At 42.0% G+C, this 25693-nt stretch overlaps 1 protein-coding gene across 3 annotated transcripts in view; it reads right to left on the reverse strand.

Annotated features, from left to right (window-relative positions):
* LOC147327522 (protein sidekick-1-like) overlaps positions 1 to 25693 on the reverse strand; it is a 287609-nt gene that overhangs the window by 3836 nt on the left and 258080 nt on the right. For all 3 annotated transcript variants that reach the window (XM_086295202.1, XM_086295201.1, XM_086295203.1), the window contains 15 exons: positions 18081 to 18282; positions 13981 to 14084; positions 13757 to 13827; positions 12827 to 12962; positions 11172 to 11228; positions 10949 to 11050; positions 9702 to 9817; positions 4913 to 5099; positions 4680 to 4817; positions 4440 to 4601; positions 3005 to 3130; positions 2332 to 2496; positions 1862 to 1999; positions 321 to 441; positions 109 to 238 (listed from right to left, as the gene is read on the reverse strand). In XM_086295202.1, the coding sequence (XP_086151328.1) occupies positions 109 to 238; positions 321 to 441; positions 1862 to 1999; positions 2332 to 2496; positions 3005 to 3130; positions 4440 to 4601; positions 4680 to 4817; positions 4913 to 5099; positions 9702 to 9817; positions 10949 to 11050; positions 11172 to 11228; positions 12827 to 12962; positions 13757 to 13827; positions 13981 to 14084; positions 18081 to 18282 (1955 nt within the window). The remainder of the gene's footprint in view (positions 1 to 108; positions 239 to 320; positions 442 to 1861; positions 2000 to 2331; positions 2497 to 3004; positions 3131 to 4439; positions 4602 to 4679; positions 4818 to 4912; positions 5100 to 9701; positions 9818 to 10948; positions 11051 to 11171; positions 11229 to 12826; positions 12963 to 13756; positions 13828 to 13980; positions 14085 to 18080; positions 18283 to 25693) is intronic.

A 25693-nucleotide genomic window follows, 5' to 3' on the forward strand; every position in this document is an offset into this window, starting at 1 on the left:
AAAGCGATTAACAAACAGCAAACATACATGAAGAAAATGAGCCAATGGAACGCTCTGTTTAAACTGTGTAACTAAGAGGAGGAGAGGCAGACAGGTAGAAAGACATACCTCTGACTCAGAGACCTCAGTGGGTTTCTCCGTGAGTGTGGTGCTCTCAGTGAGCACAGCTCCATTGTAGTTGTTGCAGATATCTTCATCAGAGTAGTGAAGTCCACCTGGACTGGGCCTTGGAGGAGACCTGGACATACACAAAGAAATGAAATCTGTCATGTTTTGATCAAATCCTGGATTGCGTCCGTGTGACAGAGGTGAGTGCTCACCTGGTCCCGTTCTTTTTCAGGAAGGAGTTCTTGGTGTTGAGCGTCCTGCTGTTAAGCTCCAGAGCTGTGAAACCTCCATTGTCCAGCGTTACAGACTCCTCTGCGGTGGACACGTGCTTCCCTAAAGACGAAAAACAAAACAAAATAGATGGAATTGGTTCAGATGAATATTAAAAATTCAAAGTGGTTCAGCACCACATATTGGGATTTCTTCTTGCACCGGGTTTATTTACAATCTCCTGTTTATTTGTTATGTATCCAGCTACCTCTCAAGCCTCCAAATAAGAAGCAAATCAAAGTGGGATGTGAATTTGGCAGACAGGCAATAACAGCACAGGAAACTTTAATCATTTACCCACCAATAAGCATAAAAATGAAGCAATAAAAGGAGACAATATCATGTTTTAAATTGAGGGAAATATTGCACAAAAAAATAAATAAATAGAAATCAGAAATGCAGTCTGCTGCCGCGTGACTCCAGCTTTGTATTCACTCTGATTACGGGGTCATACGCGCAGCTCTCCCTCCCCTCCTACACCACCTCCCTCACCCTGTTTGATCTGCTGCCCAGAGGTTGTGCCAGGGTTTCTGTGGCAACTCTGGCTAACAGCTGTCCTGATGTAACCTGGACACACACACACACACACACCAAGTGACTGCGACACAGAGGCCCACGGGGAGGAAAACAGGAAGCGAAGCCTCTACATGCTTCAACAGAGTAACTGGGTAAACTAAGACTGCTTTGTTACTGTGGGGAGGGAGCTTGTTCTTCAGCACGTTAGTAATCATCCATGACTAAAACTCCAACCCTCCGGCTCGAGAGCTGCTGATCTCTCTCACTGACCTGTGGAAGCTGAAATATAACAGAGCAGTCCACATTTGAATATCTAACAGTGCGAGTTAGAATACTGGGCTTTCAAAATACCTGCGTCGAGAACACGTTCAATTTTCCACTTGTGAAATATATTGCATAAAAACATAAATATTAAAAATAACAAAAACCAAGACTCAACTTATGCAGGTTATTGTGTCTATTGTGCTGAAAGTCACAGGAGACATGATCTTTCCTGCTCAGTGTCATTCCACAGTCTGTTTAGTTTAGTTTTATGTCACAAGCTGTGAAATAAGCAGGCATTTGTGCAATTAAAACAAAAGTCTGCTTATTTTCTGTATTGACCTAAAGCTATGTCCCTAAATGACAAGAAATTACTGCTATTAGAGGGCTTTTTTCACTGAGGTGCTCCAGGGTGCCTCTTATCCTAAATCATCTTGGAAAGGAAACAATATTGCAAGAAGATCTAAAATCAGAATAAATGTGCAGAAGCATGCACCTGCAACAATAACTGGAAGATAATTTAATGAATCTGTGGACGATCCATGTGAGAAGCCTGCAGAGGCTGAGAGGAACAATCTGAGTGTGACTGAAGGCAGAAAAAACTGGATCCTTTTTATAACGAAGCTAAACAAACAAGTCTCCTTGTTGCTACACAGCTTAATGCATCCCGCTGCTCGGACACCACGAAAGCATCAGAGCCACGCACCTGTCCCGCATGCCTTGTACTTGCTGCTGTGTCCATGCAGCAGCAGCGTGAAGACCAGGACCAGGATGAGGATGAGTCCCACCAATGCCATGACCAGCAAGAACCACCACTCCTCGTAGAAGGGCCGATCCGACATCGCTGCAGGCGGAGGGACAGATATCAGGGACATGCTTTAGTCCATCTAGCAGTATCCCTCACTTTATAAATAATACTTTACTCTGTACAGAAGACTTTTCATAAATGATTTAATGCATTGAAAAATTGTGAATTATGTGACGCCTGTCCAATCATTTGAATACATAGGTGTAGTTGTGTGACCCTGCCTTTAGGTGGCAGCAAAACCACATTACAATCGCAGTTACCCTCCAGCACACTGTCTCCAATAGACTGTTAGGCATTGTGGAGCTGTTCATTAGCCTTGTCTCCAGCAGTGTGCGTGTGTGTGCGCGTGTGTGTGTGAGTGTGTTTACCAGCGAGAGCAGCAGAGGGTGCACTTGGCTGTCCATAACCATAGCTATTAACAGCGATGACTCTGAACTCGTAGCTGATCCCCGACCTCAGGCGCTCCAGCGGCACTGAGACAGACCTGCTGCTCGGAGGGAGAAATCGGATGAAGGAATCCCACACCCCCTCATCTACAGAGAGAGAGAGAGAGTGGGGGAAATAGAGAGAGAGTGAGAGAGAGAGTTGTGTTTTGATGGACGGGCCTTTTTCAATCTTTAAATGTGATTAAACAAAATTATAAATTGTCAGATTACATTAAAGATGATAATGATGATGATAATGTGGTGATGACAGTGATCACAGTTATTACCCTTAATGAAAGGGGCATATCCGTTATTATCAGCAGCAGAATTATACCACAGTCTCGGCTCGCTCTCCTGCAGAGTGCTGAAAACTATTTCACACACACGTTCCCTTCCTTTATTACACCTCTGGTAATCTTTATTAGAAAATTGTGGCTGACTTGATTTGCACAGCAGGTCTCTGTGAATTTGTAGAAACCTGCACTCATAACGGTTCGGAGCAGTGTAGTGTTTAAGCTCGCCCTCTATTAATTAAAATAATTAGCACGGATGATAAAAAGATGCGTGTCAAATGAGTCAAGGCTGACCCGCGCGTGCCGTCTGTGTTCGTGCTCACCTGAGGGACGAGCCTCAATAGTGTATCCGGTAACAGAGGCTTCACCGACGTCTCCTTCTGACCACTGGATAGTGAGGTCAGAGGAAGTCTTGGTGATGGACATGTCCATGGGTGACCCAGGGGAGCCTGTCAAAGGGACACATTCAGTCTTGTTTATGACTTAATGCATTTTCATTTCCTGGAAACAAACCATAACACTGGTTAGTTTATTAATTTATGGAAATAAATGTGACATTACATTACACAGAATAATCTAATAACATGATCTGCAGGCTTCATTTGCCAGCAAATAATAAACTAAGACCATTGTTATCTATTACAGATTAAATTCTTCATGGGTCATATGAGTTTGAGAGGAACAGAGCGCCTGATTTTTTAATATGCATGCCATGTTTAACGCAGTCCACTTCCCTACGTCCAATCATTGAAAAGATAATTTACATGTAAATACTTAGAAGTGTGTGTTGTCATCATTTTTAAGTAAAATGCAGACTATCTACCAATTTCCCCTTCAAAGTCATTTCTTTGTGCACCTCTGGACCTCTTCCAGTAGGGCTGTTTGTTTGAGGTCCCTGTCTGACCTCAAACTTACACAATACCCACCTTTGGTCTTTTGATGTCCAAGGCTAAGACTCATACACCAAACTAGCTCAAAACAAAAGACCACGCAAAATACAGAGCTGAAGTAAACTAATTTTATTTAGTTAATAAACTAAAAAGAAAAGTGGAACAGGCACGTCAGAAATGTGGTGAGTGTGTGGGTGCAAGTAAGTGATGAAGTATCTAAAAAAAAGTTAAACAGAAAGCAAACAAAACCCGAACCAGCCAAGCCCCTGCTTGCTGTGGGAGAGAGAGAAGGTTAGCCCTCAGCCCTTTGTAAAACACTTAGCCAAGTGCTAACAAGTGTGTTGGATTTTGGGACCTGCATCTCAAACTCTACACACACCTCCTACACAAAACCAGGAGGAGAAAGTTAGGACCAGGAAGAGTTCCAGGGGTCATCACAGAAGTTGGATCAAGTCAGGAGTGTGCACAGGAACAAGCCTGTTTTTTTTGACATTTTTTTTGACATGCTAAAACCTCATCGCTTGGGGTCACACTGTTACTGTAACGTTGTACTGCAGCATCCCGAGGCATGCGGGGGAGAACATTTGGCGGAAAATACATGTACTGTGGCACATGTGAGTTTTTGTTCAGATCAACATCTTTCCTCACCCGATTTGCTGTTGACAAAGAAATAATCTCAAAGATAAAAGCATCTTTTAAAACCCCTTTTTCCATTATTGCAGACATTTGAAAACTTGGAAACTGTGATGAGCACATTTTACAGATTTTTTTGACCATGTAATTTCTTTAATTGTCTCAATAACCGATCATGTACAATACACTGCAATCTCTAGCTGAATCTGACATGACTCTATACAGCCAATCATACCTTTCACAGGCTGAGCAGTGATGTTTGCCTGTATTGGTGGGCCGTAGCTGACTGTGAGAGCTTGAACACTAAAAGTGTACGTTTCTCCTTTGATCAGGTCCCGAACCTTCAGCCACCGCTGCCAACTGCCTTTCACATCAACTGTCACCAATTTAGTCACCCCTGCAGACAATCGAAGAGACGTGTCAGCACAAGAATCAACATGTACTCCTGTGAGTGTGTGCATATGTGTGTGCACACCTTGTATAGGAGAAGTGGGCTCGTAAATGACCCTGTAGCCTTCCACCTGTCCATTAGGACTGAGTGGAGCTCCCCAGGATACGTTGACACTTCCTCCCGTCACCTCAGAGAAAGACAGGAGACTCGGCTGGCTGGGAGCTGCAGACACATAAAAGATGTTAAAAAAACAAAAAGACATCAGAAAATTTGATGCTGCTTTGGTTGCAGGGACTTGAACTATCATCACTACATACCTGACGGCAGGGTCCGGGCCCCGCGGGGGTCACTGGGCGGTCCGTCTCCAGCCATGTTGAAGGCTGTCAGTGTGATCAGGTAAGATGTGTAGCTGGACAGGTTAGTGAGGTGCACACGGGTGTCCGGGACAAAAATCACCTTCACCTTCTCACTCTGGTTCTGCTGGTCTCTCTCCCAGTAGTGGATCTAAAAACGCAGAACAGGAACTCTGTCGGCATCACTTCATTTCTCATTTTCTTCTGTTTGTGATTCACAAGCTGTTGCACTTGGCTTAGTTGCACTTATCGAAATTAACTAGTAAATAAAAAATATTTGTGCTGTTATTTTTGAAAGTATCCTAATTGGACCTTTAGTACTTTAGTACAATGCTGCAGGTTGCCATACTTCAGAATTGATGTCTTTAAAAAGCTATTAGTTCAGTCACAGTAGATTGAGCAACCTCCTTGCGTGATTTATGCATTTGGCGCCTGATTGTAAGTAGTTGTGCAATCGCCTGCTGAAAGGCAACCTGTCTCCAAACAGTTGCAGTAAGTGTCAGACCGACTGCAATCACTCTCAGATAGTCCAGAGTCCATCTGTGTTGATGAATGCAACTCATCTGGGATGTATCTCAACTGACTGCACTGGTTTCATTCGGGTTATATTCCTACTTAAAAGCCAGATTGCAGAGCACGTCATTTTGCAGCAACTATGTCACTATTTGTGAAGAAATTTCTTTATTTCTAGTTTAAATCTATTTAATGTGAATTAAATAGAGCATCAGATTATTTGCTGATTGCATAAAACTGCCAACTTGACCTCATTCAATCTGGTACCATTCATTGTGTTAAGTGCACATAATTCTGGTTGTGCTGTGGTCAACCACTGTTTTCCGTGTTGTGACTGTAGCATAAACATGGATGCTTCACATTTGAGCAATTAAATCTAAACTGTGTGAGGTGCTACTGTATTATTGCACCGTATTTAATTTAGGTCTAGTTCAAATATGTACAACACAATCCTAATGCCCTCTGTGAAGCGTTTAAAGACACTTTAAAGGTACATGGCCATTTAGCCTCATGTATTTGCAGACTGCCCATACTCGTGGGAATAATCAATAATCATAGATGTGCCCATTAAGTTTTATGACATCAGCCAGTAATGGAGACATATAGGCTACTCTGGCAATGACTAAAATGAAACCGAACAAAGGTTATGTAACTATTGTCCCCGCACAATGTGATCAATATTAATATTAAGACCATGAGTCTTGTAGCTTATAGCATGCATACATTACATTTTAATAAAGCCAAAATTTTTGTGCAGCTGCGGTACCTTGATAAATGTGTTACTGAACTGACTTTGATGAAACTAAACATTTTTAATTTCAGGTGAGCTTCCTCTAGTGAGAAAACTCAATATACTTGCTATCTTATTACCAGAAAGCAGTGATTCAAAAGCACATCCTGTCAGAAAATCTATTCGGTGCATTAAAAACACCGTAGCGTCCGTTAGATTTACGCGCAAGTCTCGGCTGAATGTAGAATATTTCTCTAGTTAAAAAAACACTAACGGCCGATTGTATGACAGGAAATGACAGGACGTTCCCGACACATTTGCCAAATTTGACACACGACTCTGTTAATAGTGTCTTAACATTAGAAATAAAGCTACACAAGAACCTTTAAAGTGAAATGAGAAATTGCAAAGAAGCCACCATCTTTTAGATGGAATTTTTCAGCTTTAAATGGAATAATCACAAGAAACCAAATAAGGATCAGAGCACAGTTTTGCTGGAAATGAATTTATGCAGCTGAAGCATGGACATTTTCTCCAACAAGCATTCAAGGACAATCAACCACCCGCGTATCTAATCATGAAGAACACTCGGCTCACTCAATCTCAAGAAATTGTGGCCTTTTATAAGCACAGACGCACTGGTCTACTGGCATGCTTTGATTGATGTGCTGGACCATAAAGATGCATACCAAGTTTGGGACTGCTAGATATAATAATATGATAAATTTGATGTATTTGGCATTAGTATCATGTAGCAGTATGAAAGATTATGATAGATCTGCTTAAATTCTTTATAAAGCAATGAAAGGCAACAAGAACAGCAACTTTTACCAGGGCTGTTTTTAAATGCACGTATGCTTTTTCTGCCAAATTAAGACACTCAATGTTTCCGAAAACTGTCTCCATGCAGCTTGGTGTAAAAAGTTAAACACGGCCAGGAGCGATGCAAAGGGGGTCCATTTTGTTATTGCTCCTAATATAGACAGCACTACGGAGCACCATAAGCTATTTTTACAACTTCCAAACTTGGAGGTAGCAGCTTCCGAGTAGCACTTGAGGGCAGCATTATGCTGTGGCTGTCCTTCCACATGCTCTTAGAATAATGAGATACAGAATTACTCATCCATATGCTCAATTTAAAATCAAGATGTATTACCTCCTGCAAAAGGGGAGGGTTTCCATTTAAAAAATTTCATTTTAGAAAATAGGCAGTATCTCTCGTGGTACTTTAAAGGAATGGCTGTAAAAGGTCCAGGTCACTTTGTAATCCACCCCACTGTTGTTTAGTGGCTCTATTTTGGTATTCAGTAGGAGTGTGAGACACTTAGGATTACTCTAAAAACAATTTGAATCTGTCATGGATGAAAATGATCGGGATATTATTTGATAAGATCAAGAACCCTAAATGGATTTTCCAGCCATTTTCTTTTGTTGAAGGATGTTTAGGATGGATGGATCTTATCTTTTCCAGGCTTTGTTTCTATATCATTCCTGTTACAAATGACTGACCTATTTTTTGTGGGAATATCACGATGGATGTCGTAAGCTTGTAATTATCTTAGAAAGGAAAAAAACCAGAGAAAAATCTGAAGCCTGCAAACAAAGGACTGATTCATATCTAAAAGTTTGTCATTGATGGCCAGATTAACATTTTATAAAGTGCAACCTTTTATCTCTGCTCAGCAGGACCGGCACAGCTGGGTATTACTCATTACCCCTCGCTCATAATGTTCAATGTGATCGACAAGCTCTCTACAGCATTTCAGTCAACTAAAGGTACAATACAAAACACTTTCACATTAGAACGTCTAAAAACAACTCAACTGCTGTTCACAGTGTTTTTTTGACTTACTTGTGTACTTGCATTTCCCAAAAACATTCACAGTAAAGAGCCTGAACCTTTAAAGAACCTTTAAAGCCCATCCAGCAACAACATCTATTTGATGCATTAACAAAGCTTCCCTGCTGTTAATAATGCTACCAAGGTGCGTATCCACTGCAATGCACTGTTAGACTAATGTGTACTTCTACAAATCCATCACTGTGTTCAGCCTCAGCTGAAAGAGGAAGAAATATTTTTCTAGTAAAAAGGCTGTTTGTGGCAAAGGGAGCTGCCTGAGTGGCATCATGTCCCGTTTACTCGTGCATACTGTAAGGTTACAACAATGCTCTTCACACTCATGAAGTTTGATTGTTTAGGCCACAGGGAAAACAGCTGGTCCCCGTATGGTCTATCTGTAGCTCTTGGACAACATAATGGCTTCTATTTATTGGTTCCCTCTTAAATCCAGAAAAAAATAAAAATCCTTCTCCTCACATAAACAGACCCCACCTGATCTCAAAGACCTCGTAGTAGCGTATCACCCCAGCAGAGCACTTTGCTCTCAGATTGTTGTGGGAGGATGGAGAGTTTTCAGCTTTCAGGAATCGGGAGCCAGGAGCCTTTCTACTTTTAAGATTGTGCTTAAAACGTTTTGATAAAGCTGCCCCTGCCTGAGCCTGGTTTTGCCTGAGGTTTCTTCCTGTTAAGAGGGAGTTTTTTCTTCCCACTGTCGCCAAGTGCTTGGTCACAGGGAGGTTGTTAGATAGTTGGGGTTTTCTCTGTGAGCGCCTCGAGGTGACTGTTGTTGTATTTTGGTGCTATATAAATAAAACTGACTTGAACTGAATCAGTAAATATGATTTTTTTTTCCTTTGTCACGTTAGAATTTCACTGGAAATGATGGTGAAGACCAATAACTCCCATGATCCCACACTGCGCAAGGATATCAAACTATGTCTTTTGCTAATATTTGAGCTACAACTACATACTGTGCGATTACACCGTAGCAAAAATACTTCTGCAAAGAAGTTTACCTAAAGTCCTACCTGCTCTCTGTGCTATTCATCTACCAGCGTGTTAACAGAAGTGAGAACCTATAAATTCATTAAACATTCTTTCTTTGCTCTCTTTCCTCTCATCTTAATCTCCTTAACCCCCTCTGCCTCACACTCCCCTCCCTGTGTCCATCCATCTCTGGTAGTTTAAACATATTCCCTCGATCTGCTGCTCTAATCAGGATTCTATGGGGATCACTTGCACGTCTCATTCCTTCACTCTGCAAATATTACATTCCCTTCTTTCTTCTCCATTCCTACCTCTGCTCTGGCAAAAATCAATGTGTCTAAAGCAGGACAGATAACCTTGTGTTTGAAGTATTAGGAGTGAGAGGGTGGGACAGGGGAGTTGAGGGGGAGAGACGGCCAGAGGAGTGATACTCAAACCATTAAAGGATATTCAGATTCTTCCTTTAACTTAATTCTCTTGCTCTCTCTCGTGTGCCTACACGACACTTGAAGGCGCAACAGAGCAAAACCCTTCCAAGTCAAGACTAGAGAGATACTTTAAATACAGAGCCAGCTCTCTGTGCTTCTCTCTCACATGAGCACTCATGCTAAATACTTTGATGCAAGGGCAAAATTAGTCTTTGCATGTACACGCATGGTTTTCTGTGTTTGTCTGTGTGTCACCTTGTATCCTTGAATGAGTCCGTTCTGAGTCTCGAGTGGGGGCGTGTCCCAGGTCACTTCCAGGGTGGAGGGAGACACGGCGGACACTGTGATGGACTGCGGGGCCACCGATGGAGCTGCAGCAGGTGAGAATTTTCGTTAGACTCTTACTATGTGAGCCGGCAACTGTGTGTTAGAGTGGGAAGTAGAGAAGATCTGTTCCAATTAGAATGAGCCTAAGGCAGTACCTTGTTACTCTACTGTACCACACATATGCATGAACACCACTCGGCAGTGTGCACCTGAGGCGAGAGAAAAGGCCATATCACCCCATTTCATCATCCCCCTCCAGCCTTTTCTGCCTCCCCCTCCTGCTCCGCTTGCTTATCCTCACCTCTCACTCCCCTGCTTGTGATATGTATGGCCTACCAAACTACAAACATACGCACACACACATACACACCACTTGAATATGAATACAGCAGTGGTCTGAAGGAGGGAGTGTGAGATTGTGGGAGAAATTGCAAAAATGTACCAGCGCTACTATCATAATGTGCAAATCTGTTTACCTGCATTCGTGTTTGTGGTTTATAACTGCCTTCTTGTTGTGTGTATGTGTGTGCGCGTGTGTGTATGAAAGAGAGACAAAGAAAGAGAGCGAGGATCTATTTGCACTCCTGTCTGTCAAATGGATCCATGATTTGACTCTCCAGTGAAAGATAAACAGGTTGGGGCATCGCAGCAAAACAGTTGACCTTGTGCAGGATTTCAAATGCATGTACACATACGCGCACACGCGCACACACAAAGGCCCATGCTAGGAGGAATGGACAGGACAAAGAAAAGAAAGAGGATGACAGAGAGAAAAAGAGAGAGAACAAAGGACTGGATAATAGTGATAGAAAGCAGACACACAGGAACAAATTAGGTTTTGACACTCCAGGTCTGCTCAAGCTTTTTCCACAGCTTTCAGGCATTTAATCATGAAGTCTGAAAGCACACGGAAAGCTCTGGATAAAATCATGACAGCTAATGAGCCTAAAATGTAGACAGATCCATCGACACTGCTCTGTATCTGCTGCTGACGACCACGTAACGGACGCACCGAAAGCGCAGAGGAGGCTTGTAAGTTGGGATTGTTGTTGGAACTTCCAAGGTTAGGAATGTGCTTTCTTAAAATGCTTTTAGAATTTTTATTTAAATACCCACTTAAATGGTTTGACAAGAAAATGAGCAGCCTGCGTGGAGTGAGCTCTGTTTTCACACACCTGCCTCTCCGACAGACACTTCAACTGGGTTGGAGGGTGGGCTCTCTCCGATGATATTGTAGCTTGTCATGACAATCTGATAGCGTCTGAACTTCTTCAGTTCTACAAAGAAGTGATAAACAACTTGGCATTAAAGGTATTTGCACAACACGCTTACAAAGCACATAAGTTGTTTAACGTTGGCACTAAAAAATTGCCCGGAGTTTGGTCATAAATTACTTACGTGTCAACTCAAACTCTGTGAGCGAGTCACTGCTGACCGTCTTGAAGGTGCTCTTGGCTTGGAAGGAGTAAAAGAAAGATGGATGGAAAGTGAATCAATAAAGTTTCAAGTTCAACAATAAATTCAGCAATTATAATGCAATTCAATAAAATCCCCGTATTTAAGAGGGAAACGTTTGAAAGACTTTTATGCTTCGATGTCCTCCTAGGACTCATCGGACTTTGGGTGGAGGGACAATTGTGCGTCTGCCAATCTAGTCAAACAGATAATCAGTCGACCGTAAAGCACTTCGGGCTGTAGAGTGCATAATAATATTTTATTATTGCCTTGTTACAATGCAATAAGGACACCCTCGTAAGAAAAACAACTGTCCAAAGGCGGCCATTTGATCAATGTGTCCTTGCAGTGACACGTTTCATCCCAGATCTCAGCCCTGATGCATGAAACGCCTGAAAAGAATACTTTTTCCTCATATTTTCTTTTCTTTAATACTTTTTGCATCTGAATAAATTCTTTTCAAACTAAAAATGAATGCCAACCTTGCATTCCAGTATTAATAAGATCTTTTTAATCCTCTCCATTATGGCTTATTTTGTGATTTTACAAATAGCCGGAGCTGTTAATCGCTTTAATTTCTAAAATCAAGAGTTTCAAAGCATTAAACCTTCAACCAGCCATGTATGATCTAATGAATGCATGCAGCAAGCTTTCTATATCTCCACATGTTGAAGCAATGTAAAAGGGGCTGCAGTCAGATCAATACTCAGCAATTAAAAAGTCAGAGGAACAGAGTTTTATAGTTGCCAGGTCCTAAGTTTGAGATAGTATTTGTTGCTCTGTCCTGCTTTTCGTTGGATTTGGGGAAGTTTATACTTGAGCAAGCAGAACTAGTGTTTCGAGACAGCACTAGATTACCCGTTCTGTAATCTTAAAAATACAACACATCCAAATCACAGCGGGATTATACGATTTAGAGGAAAACCTGCAGCTTTGGCATGAAGAGCATGAAGCAATCAGCTCCACATTTAAGAGCCCTTTAAAAGGTTTGAGCTAAAAACTGAGTTAACTGGAAACATTAAGCCAAATCTAACAAATACATTTTCAACACATGGACCTAACATTAGCTTAATTAGCTTGCTATTAGCCATATCTAATAGGACTTCCAGTCAAGGCTGTTTGTAAAATCCATAGCTGTTAGTCAGAAAACTGTTTTTGTTACTTCCTAGTACCCTCATTGTTAAAACACATACCACATCCACAGTTTGACTTGTACTGCATACCAAATCATCCCCTTCCTGTCTCCATCTCCGCAGCAAAAGGTAAACATGCCATTATCATCACGGTAGCATCGTCGTATCAAAAGCTGCAAACGGAGGCTGCTAGTTCGGTAGTTTGGGTTGAGATGCTGAAGTTGGACAGCAGAGTGTTATAGAACATTGTGGGTGTGTATAAAAGGATGGCAATGTTGGCATCCTTGCTGGATAAATTAAATAGGATTCAGAATGTAGTTTTAATGCAATACTGGTTCTCCTAACCAGCAGAGAAAAAAAATTTAACCCACGGCGAGGCGTCCTCCAGCAACAGCCTGATAACAGACAGTCTGATGACCGGGAGGGTAAAGAGCAGTTGTTTCCTTTAGTAGCAGAAGTACTCACTTGTAATGAGGGCACTTGTGTTGTTTTTGGTTGTCTGGACTTCTGCTTCTGTGAGAGTGGAAGCGTTTGCCGGGAGCTCTCTATAATAGAGCCGGTATCCAGTCAAAACTCCATTAACGCTGTCATCGCTGGGACGCTGGAAACATACAGACACACACACAAGCACGTGTTAAAACAAACAAACAACAAAAACAATGCTACTTTCTCAAAAAGAGATTTCTAAGCTTCTGAGAACTTTCTGTGTGTGTGCTTATTTTCATTTCCTTTGTGTAGTACAGCAACAGACAGGACGCTGACAGGCTGGCAGAGCAGTATTTTATCAGCATGTCCACTTTAAGGGGCTGCTGGATTGGTCTGGCTGTAACTTGCACAGAGAAAGTGATGCTTCAGTAGGTTTGGCACTCTTGTAAAGGATGATGAAATTGCTGGTGACTTTGTTTTTTCATTGCCTCCTTCTGCTTTGACGTAAAGCCACAAGGATGAGAGAAGACATTTCCAAGTAGAAGAGGAAGAAAGACAAGGAGTGAAGTAGCCAGGCTCTATTTACCATCTTCCCCTCTTTTTTTGCCTGTGTTGTTGAATGTTACTGATAGCTGAGGGATTCTTCTGCCCTATAACATCTCTCCTGCTGGTATATACTCATTAAGAGATAAACATTTCCCCCATCTCAGGACTGTGTGTCCATCTTAGTGCCTGCTTTGCCCTCCTGCCATTTTTCCAATCTTTCTTTTCTCCTCTCTGACCTCTCCTGCTTCAATATATAACAATAATTACACCCAAGAAATAAAACACATGCAGTACAAATTAACACAGAGGCTGTAAGGGGTTTTATCCTCAAAATAAGTAAATAACGTGCACCCGAACCATATGTTTTGTTGTGCGGCTCTGTGTTTATCAGGGATTGTTGGTGTGTCAGAAGTCTGAACTTACCTTCCAGTGCACCAGCACTGAGGTAGTAGTTGTCGGCTTCACTGAGAGAATCACTGGAGGCTCATTAGGCACTGGAAAGAAAACACAGAGAGAGTGTGGAGAAGAAAAAGAAAAGTCAGACACACTGCCCATCCCCTTACATCATATAATGTTTTCAAATCCACGTAATGCACCGTCTTCCCACTTCTTTTCTCCCATACAGTGTCAGCATCCCAGTTTCTCACCGTCCTGCAAAGTGGTGGCAGCCTCCGTCTCTCTGCTGGGGACGCTGTCTCCTACGTCATTGGTGGCAACCATACGAAACTTGTAAGAAGTGAAGGGCTTCAGCCTTTAAATCCAAGTACACACATATAAGAATTATTTAAAAAAATGTATTTTGACCAGTTTTAGCAGGAAAAGCAAGCGATACGAGATTCAACATCTTTTCAAAGGGATGAGGTAATGCAAATCTCATTGCATTTCTCCAATCCCAACTCCAATAAAGCTGGGATGCCGTGTAAAAAGTAATCTGTAATTAAAAAAAAAAAAGTTTTTAAATTTGGTGGCAGCAACAAAAAAGTTGGTACATGGCCATGTTTACCACTGTGTAGCGTCTCCTCTTCATTTAACAACAGTCTGTAAATGTCTGGGAAGTGAGGAGACCAGCTGCTGGACATTTGGGAGACGAATGTTGTTGCATCCTTGTCTGATACAGGATTCTAGCTGCCCAGCAGTCCTGAGTCTTTTTGTGTTTTTCGTGCCAGGATGCTCCAAATGTTTGCAGTTGGTTAAAGGGCTTGAGTGCAGGTGGGCATGTTTAGCATCGTGTTGTAGAAACATGCATGGCTATCCCTAAAAAAGATCTCTGGATATCTAGATATACCTTTCACTTTTCCAGACGTGCAAGTTGACAATTCCAAAGGAACTAAGGTACTTCCATATGATTTATTGCTCAGGACATCAGCCCCATGTTTACAAAATTTCTTTCAAATTTAAATTCATCCGGCCACAGAACAGTCTTCCCCGTTTTCTCAGTAATTTTAGATGAAAGTCTTTAGCCCAGACAGACAGCAGCATTTCTGGATCATGTTCACGTATAGTTTCTTATTTGTATGATAGAGCTTTAATTTGCAATTGTGAATGACAATTCATTATGAACTGTGTTCACAGACAATGATTTCTGGAAGTGTTCCCGAGCCCATGCAGTGATTTCCATGATAGCATCATTCCCATTTTTAATGCAGTGCTGCCTGAGGCCCTGAAGATCACAGGCATCCAGTAGTGATTTTGTGCCTTGTCCCTTGCACACAGATTTCTGTGTTTCAGTTTTCTGATTAACCTCTGCCCATCTTTCTCAAACTCCACCTCTCTAAAATGCTCATTTTTATACCCAATTATGTTACTGACCTGTTGCCAGTCAACCTAATTAGCTACAAAATGTTCCTCCAACTGTTTCTTTATAATTACTTACTTTTCTAGCCTTTTGTTGCCCCATGCCAACTTTTAAAATGTGTTGCTGTCATAAAATGAGATTTTTCACAAAATTGTAAAATGTTTAAAAATCCAATATGATTTCAATGTTCTTCCGTACCACACAAATAAAATACAGATTTATGAGATTTTAGAAGCAATAGCTGCATTCTGTTTTTTATTTACATCTGACACAGTTACCTAACAGGTTTTTTTTTATATAAAACCACAGCAATGTACTCATTATTTTGCAGAAAAAACAATTTTATAAAAACTCCTACAAAAAGCCTCTTGTGTAAAACTGTAAATAGACAACTGGACATGTCGGTACAAAGCTGAATGTGACATATCTCCGCGAGGAGCCTCCTCAGGAGGAGCCCTGCCTTATGTGCATTGATCAAATGTGGCCAGCGATAACTTCTGACATGTCTCGGTGGATGCACCGACTCTTAATCCAACTCTCATGCTTTTCTGTTTACTTGAAAGATGTACCATTGCTGAGCACTGTGCCTCAATAACTCCCCTTAGCAATAGGCTCGTGCTTTAATCTCTTATTGCTTTTTGTGACAGTGGCGAGGATGCTGCTGCTGATGGCAGGAAAGCTGGCCAGAGTACCAGCAGCTCTCCTGCTGAGAAGTGGCTCACTGGGAAATAAAGAAAAATATGAGAAGACTTGTAAAATGTGACTCCTTTCGGTGTCTGTTCGGGTACAAATGCTCTGCGATATTGTAATTTAATAGAATGCTAATTTGAAAGGCAGAGATGAATAACAATTGTCAAATTTTCCTCTGCACAGAAAGACAAAATGAAAAACAAATAAGATAAGTGGAAGGCAGAAGTGTTCTTGGCTTTTCAATATAATAACTAACTAAAAGTAATTCCACTACTCCCCACATGTCTACCTGCAAGGGTTTTCCCTCGACACAGGAGATTGCACAGGGCCAGTCTGAAATCCAGCAGGTGACAGGAAAACTGCTCCAGTCTCTTGTTGTATAATTATGAGCCTGGGCCCAATGATGGACAACTAAAGGCCCTGTGGGGCTGTGGTTATCATTGGAATAGAACATCAAAGGCACCAGGCTTAAACAGGGTGGGCTAACAGCACTGGGAGGACGTTAAGGACAATGTGTGAAAGTGTGTGTTTACTGTATATGTGTGTCTGCACATCAGCCTGGGGACTTCGATGTTTTGGTTCCCAAGATGTCTTGGTGGAAAACAACAATTAAGGATAGATAAGAAGTGAGTGTGAGCGTGAGCATGTGGAGATGTAAGCTAATTCCTCCATCCGGCGCTCTAATGAGAGCGTTCAGTGATAGAATGAGCTCGAAAACAACAACAGCAGCGACCGCCATCATGGCAGATAGACTCTCCCTGAGGCAGGTTGAAAAAGACTGACGCAGACACATGGCGCGAATGCTCTTCAGCATCTCAAATAGCCCTGTGATAGCTCGTGAAGGAGCACACAAAAACAGCCACGAAGCAGGCACGAACACACACACACGCAGACACCACACGCTGGTAAAGCACCATCATAGTCCTGCTACTCGGACCATCAGGAAGTTGGAGTAGCAATCCGGTCTGACTGCTCTCACCCGCTGCCATCACGAGGGAGTAGAGAACAGAGGGACTGAGAGAGGGGAATGTAAAAGGAAGACATGCAATAAGACTGAAGCCCTCTTGTACAGGATGAGTAGAAGAAAAAATACAAGCCTGATGGTTTTTGAAAGCATTGGCTGTTGATGGATGGAGGGAGAGGAGAGGAGGTGGTGACAGCAAGAGGGATGAAAAATTGTAAAGGAACAGAAGGGACAAAAAGCGCACGCAAACATGAAAGCTCGGAGGCAGAGCGAGTAAGAGATGAAAAAATAGAGGTATTAAGAAAAAGACAGAGAGCAGCTCCTGCTGCGCCTGTGTGATTAGGTGACTGAGATCCTCCCCGTTTATGCAGTAATTATGATTACTCTGCTCTCCCTGGTGTTTTTGTTTGGTGGCATGTGTGTATGTTTATTCTCCACCAACCTTTTCTGTACTTCAGCTTCTAAACAAATAAAACTTTCCAGTCTCTATTATAATTCTCCGTTGTTTGCTTTAAATTCACAGCGTCTTCTTCTCTCTGTCCACTCCTCTCCCCCGAGGATGCATAAACATAAGATTTCTACAGATTGCTTTAATTAATTCAAGTTCAGCGTGTCATGCTAAAAACAATTTTGAATTTGGGGATCTCTAAGGAAAAAAAACTAACAAACAAAAGAGAGCCATCTATATTTTTTATTGCCATTTTCTCTAAGCCTGAGATAATCTTACTCACTCTTACTGATACTGCTGCTTTACTTTCAGTCTGACTGAAATAGCCCATGAAGGCATATTTTACTGGCTTATTAGATATATTCATTTTAATCCTTTTTCACACGTTACCCTGCTGTTTGTCCACCTCAGCCTGCTGGTACTGCAGTGTGCCACTCTCCTTATTGCTGGGTGGCTGTGAAAAATGACTCGACGGCACCTGTGACTATTCTGTTGTGACACATGGGTTTTGGTATCCCTCCAAAAAAAGAAGCTGTCTTAAACATGTCATTCCTGTCTTTGAGATCAATGTAATTTTCAGCCACCAGCGTGATATTTTTTGTCGCCGCAGACTGTCACTTTCTCCGGATCAGTGACAAACACTGCAACTTGGCCAGTAGCCAGTCATGCTGACATTTGCAGTTGTGAGAGACTGTTAGAAAAATCACTTTTTCTTTTGAGTTTTTGGTGTGAAAAGTGTAATAAAAAAACAAAATATTGCACTTTAAACTGTCTATATATGAAGTGCCACAAATTCAAAGGGTGATGTATCAACCACTGCAGCTGTGCGTATGTGCATGTGTGCGTGTACCTGTCAACAGTCCGGGAGGTCATGTTATGCAGGATGTCAGCTGTGTGGGTTTTCCAGTCGCCGTTGGGCAGCTCCTTGATTTGCAGAGTAAAGTACCTCAGCGGCGAGGAGGCTGAGCCACCGGTCACCCAATGGATGCGGAGTTGGCGAGATTCAACCTCATCTTGAGGAACGGACAATTTCCTGGGTGGGAGGGGACGCTCTGTAGACACGGATAGGAGGTTTGAAGAGGCGAGATAATAACATGAGAGAGAAGGTGGAACAAGTGATGTGACAAAGATAAGAACAGTGGAACTGAAGAGGAGGCAGGCGCATGAAAAAAACGAAGCTCCATGTGCAAAGGCTTCGAATATTTCCACAGCAGCAAGTCCAACACTTTCTTAGGCCAGAACTCAGCTGGAGGGATGAACACAATTTCTCCAAAAGAAAGAAGAGAGAGCACTTAAGAGCTCTGAAAACCACAGTCAGGATCCACATCTTAAAAGCAGTCAGTATGGTCGTGACATAAGTACACACACGCACACAAGAAGCCAGGTAAGTCAGAGAAATCGGGTTATGTAGGGCATCAGAAAATGTGATAAAAATAAAGAGTTGCCTGTCTTCTTCTTTTACAACCATGCCCTCAACTATTGTAACTGCAGAGAGTACTGTAAACATGCGCAAAGCTTTAATGTAAAGATCTTTTCTTTCATCTGCTCTGCTAAGACATGGATTTTGTCTTTGTCATGCTCATCTTTACAGTCACCATGAAATCAGTTTTCTGGGCAGACATCTAGCTGCAGGGAAATGTGGTTTCTTTGATCTTTTACCTTGATTACAGGGAACTAGTCTTTTGTATAAATTATGTTTAAGAAATAAGCCTGCTGCACACAGCAGGTCACTCAGACGCCTGGATATTTGCAGGACAAATGAAGATAAAAATGGACAATCTGCTGCAAATATTTCTGTTGCACAAGGCACGGGCAGCCCACATTTATGTAACATGTGCATCAGCGTGAAAAAGTGCTGCCATGCAAACACGTGTTTAAATGAAACAAGACAACTAACTACTGCGGCATCAAAGAAACCATTTCTCAACAGATTGCTTGTGTGTGTGCGCGTGCGTGCGTGTTTATCTGTGTCTTAGCTATTCAATTACAGGATGAAAGATGGCTCTGGGAGTCAGTGTCTTTGTACAACTGTGTTCACCGTACCTGTGCGATTAGCAGTACCTGTGCAGGCACACAAACAACAACACACAGCTGGGGGCAAAACTGTCTAATTTCAGGGGCTTCGGGTTATCGATTAAGTCTGGAAATAAAAGCATTATCGATTCTCTCTGAAGTTTAATTAATCTGCACTTATTTTCTCAAAACGCACACACAACCACACACCCAGGCAGGCTCGGCTTCCTTCATTCATCCTTATCAAAAGTAATTTGATAATTTGATTTGATCTGTTTGTCTCCTTCTTCCCGCACTCCCCCTGCTCTTCGCTCCCTTCAAAATGTGACTATTCTCTGCCCTCTTTTGTCTTTCTGATACCATCTGTGTCTCCCTGTCTGTTCCCCTTTTGTTCTGCTCCACAGTTAAGATCATGTTCTGATAATAAACTCATAATTGCGAGAACAAGTTCGGACCTTTCAGCACTTGCATATTATTTCTACACGAGGGAAGGAGAGGAAACACTGGGTTTTTAGTAGAGATGGCACGATACCACTTTTTTATGTCCGATACCGATATCATAAATTTGGATATCTGCCGATACCGATATGAATTGAATTGAAATTGAATTGAATTGAAAGAATGCTTTATTGGCCATATGCAGGTTGCCTCGCAGAGGAATAGGACCCCCCCCCCCCCACATACACAACAAAGACATCACATGGGAATACAGTCGGAGATCAGCAGCGTTACAGAAAAAAACAGATGGTACCTTCCCAAAGGAAAAAGTACTATAGCTTACTAGGGTATATTAGACTTAACAGTTACTATATACAGTAATGGACTTCTATACATTTTATATCAGATTAAAACTTTGGGTGTAAGATTCAGATAATTATTTATTAAAAGCTAGACATTTTAAATGAGAATAAGAAGAAAAGTATGTCTTTGTGCCCCCTTTTCCCTGTTAATGCCCTATCGGCCCCCCTGGCTAAACTTTGCTGGATCCGCCCCTGCACAGTTACCAGCCGTCAGCTAGTAGAAAAAGATCCTGGTGTAGAAAGTAATATTAAATAAATTCTAACAACAGCTTATCAAGGTTAAATGTGCTGCTGTTGTTCAGCCGCTGGTTTCCTCTTTCTGGTGCAAAGTGGGCCAAAAACAAACAAGAGAAACGGGAGTCACGACAGAAAAGCCGATCAGCTGATCATTAAGCAGTTTCATGATTGAAGTAGCAACAGGAGAGGGAGAGAGAGGCAGTTGCTCCATATATTGGTTGTTAAGCTTAACGTGGGAATGCTTTACAAACATTCAGAGATGAACTTACACACTTGCTTTACTTCTCTCTGGGATAACTTCCTCAGAGATGAAACGCTGGTTTGGTAGCGAGGCTACAAATACACACAGCTGCTCTATCACGTGAGCACACTGCTCCAACGTGCAACGGTTATGAGCTGAGTTACGCCATGTCGCAAGTTTTGTGAGGTGCTTTTTTGATATTTAATGGATCGGATTACATTTTTTATTTCTCTCCGATATCAGATCCAGTAATTTACGTCAGTATCGGACCGATACCGATACTTAATATCGGATCGGTCCATCTCTAGTTTTTAGTAGAGGAAAAAGGAAAGATGAAGGGGTTGAAGGTAGCTGAATATGCTATGTTCTCTGTTACCTTCTCAGCTCTCACGCTTTTGGGTACAAACATCAGCAACGATACATATTTCCAAAACGGTTTCTCCCTAAGGCATGCATCCACACACACGTTCACGTGCTCACCCAAAAAGCCAATTTTCTCTTTCTAGGGATTAAGTTGGTCTCTTCAATATCATCAGAAAGAAATCTCTATTAGGATATTCTGTCTATCTCACAGCAAGAATGGGGCATTATGCTACTGAAGTGGAACAGAGAACCACTGAACTCTATTCTCAAGAAATCCTGATAATGACGCTGCGGATGTTATGATATCTGATCCAATTAAAATGCACCACACAAACTGATGGCTGCGAACAGAGTATCTGACAAAATGATTCCAGGTTTCCACAAAAAATCACTTAACTGTCATATTTTAATGCTTCTGTAGCATTTCACTGCTTACTCAGTGCTGCTATGCTGACAGAGAAAACAGCAGAGACAGACAGAGAGAGATCAACCAAACCTATTCATGCGTTAGCCCACAGAGACACCAGAACCATTGCAACTTCATTTTTTAAGTGAAATATCACTTACTGTATTTCACTCCGGGAGAAAGCTCGTATTAGCTCTGGAGTGCTCGATCTTCAACACCATCTGCCACATCTTTCCTTCTCCATTTTCTTAATTACTGTACTGTGCAAAAGTCTCAAGCCCCCTCTCAGTTCTTTATACTTGGAAAAAGCAAAATAGATGCAATGATCTAATGAAAAACTGAGTTTGTGCAGTTTCAATGAGCTTGAAAATAAATATTTGGTATGAGCACCTTTATTCTTCAACACAGTCTGAACTCTCCAAGACAAGCTTTCTTGTCATTTCTTTACGTAGTCTTCAGGAATAGTTCTCCAGGCTTCTTGGAGGACATTCAAAGCTCTTCTTTGGATGTTTGGCTGCCGTTTATTCTTTTCTCTGTCATGATGATCTCACATTGCGTCAATAATGTTGAGGTCTGTGCTCTGGACCACAACTTCTGTTGTGTCTTTTTGTGTCATACTGAAAAATGAAGGCAGTCAGATGCTTTCCGGACTGCATTACTTGGTGGATCAAAATCTGATGATACTTTTGTGTTGATAATTTCATAAATTTTGACAAGATCTTCAATACAACAGGCTGAAAACAGCCACAAACTATAATGCGCAAGCAGGAGGTTAAGCAAAAGGTACAACAGCGAATGTCTCCAGTCAAAACACATAAAACACGGTGGAGGCAATCGCTGTTGTACCTCTCTCTTAATCTCCTGCTTGCGCATCCATGAAGACCTGAATCAGAAATTTAAATTTCCCCATTTCCCCTCCTTCAGAGTAGCTTCTTGACCTCCACCTGTCCACTGACACTGTACAGTGGGGCAAAAAAGTATTTAGTCAGCCACCGATTGTGCAAGTTCCCCCACTTAAAATGATGACAGAGGTCAGTAATTTGCACCAGAGGTACACTTCAACTGTGAGAGACAGAATGTGAAAAAAAAATCCATGAATCCACATGGTAGGATTTGTAAAGAATTTATTCGTAAATTAGGGTGGAAAATAAGTATTTGGTCACCTCAAACAAGGAAAATCTCTGGCTCTCACAGACCTGTAACGTCTTCTGTAAGAAGCTTTTCTGTCCCCCACTCGTTACCTGTATGAATGGCACCTGTTTGAACTCATCATCTGTATAAAAGACACCTGTCCACAGCCTCAAACAGTCAGACTCCAAACTCCACCATGGCCAAGACCAAAGAGCTTTCGAAGGACACCAGGAAAAGTATTGTAGACCTGCACCAGACTGGGAAGAGTGAATCTACAATAGGCAAGCAGCTTGGTGTGAAAAAATCAACTGTGGGAGCAATCATCAGAAAATGGAAGACATACAAGACCACTGATAATCTCCCTCGATCTGGGGCTCCACGCAAGATCTCATCCCGTGGGGTCAAAATGATCATGAGAACGGTGAGCAAAGATCCCAGAACCACACGGGGGGACCTGGTGAATGACCTGCAGAGAGCTGGGACCAAAGTAACAAAGGTCACCATCAGTAACACACTACAACGGCAGGGAATCAAATCCCGCAGTGCCGGACGTGTTCCGCTGCTGAAGCCAGTGCATGTCCAGGCCCGTCTGAAGTTTGCCAGAGAGCACATGGATGATACAGCAGAGGATTGGGAGAATGTCATGTGGTCAGATGAAACCAAAGTAGAACTTTTTGGTATAAACTCAACTCGTCGTGTTTGGAGGAAGAAGAATACTGAGTTGCATCCCAAGAACACCATACCTACTGTGAAGCATGGGGGTGGAAACATCATGCTATGGGGCTGTTTTTCTGCCAAGGGGAGAGGACGACTGATCCGTGTTAAGGACAGAATGAATGGGGCCATGTATCGTGAGATTTTGAGCCAAAACCTCCTTCCATCAGTGAGAACTTTGAAGATGAAACGAGGCTGGGTCTTCCAACATGACAATGATCCAAAACACACCGCCCGGGCAACAAAGGAGTGGCTCCGTAAGAAGCATTTGAAAGTCCTGGAGTGGCCTAGCCAGTCTCCAGACCTCAACCCCATAGAAAATCTGTGGCGGGAGTTGAAAGTCCGTGTTGCTCGGCGACAGCCCCAAAACATCACTGCTCTCGAGAAGATCTGCATGGAGGAATGGGCCAAAATACCAGCTACTGTGTGTGCAAACCTGGTAAAGACCTATAGTAAACGTTTGACCTCTGTTATTGCCAACAAAGGTTATGTTACAAAGTACTGAGCTGTATTTTTGTTATTGACCAAATACTTATTTTCCACCCTGATTTACGAATAAATTCTTTACAAATCCTACCATGTGGATTCATGGATTTTTTTTTCACATTCTGTCTCTCACAGTTGAAGTGTACCTCTGGTGCAAATTACTGACCTCTGTCATCATTTTAGGTGGGGGAACTTGCACAATCGGTGGCTGACTAAATACTTTTTTGCCCCACTGTATTTGATGACGCCTCAGTGAACAGTATATCTATTAACTGATGTTGTAATTTGTTTTTCAACAATTTTTTTGATTAATGTTTTGTTTCCTTTACAATATTATAGAAGCTGTCTTCTTCACCCTGACCTGTCTTATTTGGCTCAGCAGAACTAAAATATATATCCTGCTGCTTTTACACACACACACACACACACACACACACACACACACACACACACACACACACACACACACACACACACACACACACACACACACACAGCGATTCTCTGCGCGATCAACCTCTCACATGTTTAAGCTGCGGGAGATTTCACTTGTCATGTTTGCATAGTAAGCTAACGATTAATAAGACGATGTCAGAGGAATTGGTGCGCAAATTATCATCAGTCACCAATCAGTGCTGTCACTCTCTATACACAGTTCGTGTGATTGCAAAGTGAAAGCAAAAAACAAGCGCAAATTCAAACGCGATTTCAATATGTCACATATTGACAGTGGCTCGCCGATGCCAATGACATAATTACCCAGCTACATTTCCGAAAGAATGCAAAAGCATTGACATATATTTTTCCTTCCTACAATAGCCCGACGGGCAGGGAAGAGATAGATTTTGGTAGCCCGACTGGAAAAATCGCTAGCCCCGGGACGTCGGGCTAGCGATTTTGCGAGCCCTGCAGCAACATGACGAGCATCACGGCACTCAAATAAGAGGAAGACAAGAACTTTATATTTGCTTCTAAATTGAAGGAAATAAAACTGCTCTTTACTTCTGTAAAAGTCAAATCACTTCAAAAGTGTGTTTTTTTTCTGGCCGTCAGTGACCAGATCATTGTGGGAAGATATATCTCTTCTGTTTCAGTGTTTTAAAGACAAAACAGTGGGGGAGACCGAGTCCTTGCTAAACTCATACGTCTCACCACAGGCACGGGCTGTCATACTCAGCGATTGACTGTGTTTCAATTTTACAATTCTTGTTGTTGTAGCAGCTTATGCTCTGTGATGAGGCCACTGGCTGCTAAAATTAGATAAAACTCTGAAAGGGAAATTAGCAGCTTTTTTTTTCATCTCTTAAAGTCAAAATTAACATAAGTGCAAAGTGCTGGTAAAAACTCTTGATCAATAGTAATTACTTTGGGTGAGGATGTAAGATTTATGGCGTTTGGTTCTGACTTTCTGGCCCTCCTTTCGCTCTCCTTTAGAAAAACGACTTCGAGCCTCATTTTCATTCTCACCTACTAAGTGTACAGTTTCCATCCGCCCACAACTGAGCACGGTGCTGTGGATGAGAAATATCCCAGCGTTGCAATCGACAGTTGGTGAGAAAGGCTAATAATCCTGTCTCACTCAACAAGCCAGTTAATTTTGGCGTGTTCAGAGAAAGGTATAAACAGACGGAGTGCCACAAATTTCTTCAGATAATCTACAATTCTGAAAAAGTAACACTTCCCTTTTTAAGTGATAACAGTTACAGTCAGGCCCAGAGGTAATGTTATGAACTCTTGATTTTCATTATACCTCTACAGGAGGGCTAATACCTGGTGGCTTCAATGCCTACATTTACTGACAAGTCCAGGGGAGTTTCTAAATGTCATTTCTTTTTGTTCTATGTCACACACCCTGAAAAGGTCATGCTTTTTATTTTGTGCTAATATTTAGTGCCCGGTAACAATGAATTCGCCATGTCCAACCACAAACTGCTTAGGGCCAAACTTTCCGCTTTCTTTTCTTGTGTCTGAACTCCCTTTCTGAGGAGCAAACATGAACTGCAATGAATTGCACCTTTAATAGCAAGTGATGCTGCAGAGATCACAAAATATGAAAATTCCACACTGCTCCT

Source organism: Aulonocara sp. 'chitande type north' Nkhata Bay, linkage group LG6, assembly GCF_057382095.1.
Source record: "Aulonocara sp. 'chitande type north' Nkhata Bay isolate Kocher_YH1m ecotype deep benthic linkage group LG6, A_spYH_male_GT1.1, whole genome shotgun sequence".
In the NCBI taxonomy this organism is placed as follows: Eukaryota; Metazoa; Chordata; class Actinopteri; order Cichliformes; family Cichlidae; genus Aulonocara; species Aulonocara sp. 'chitande type north' Nkhata Bay.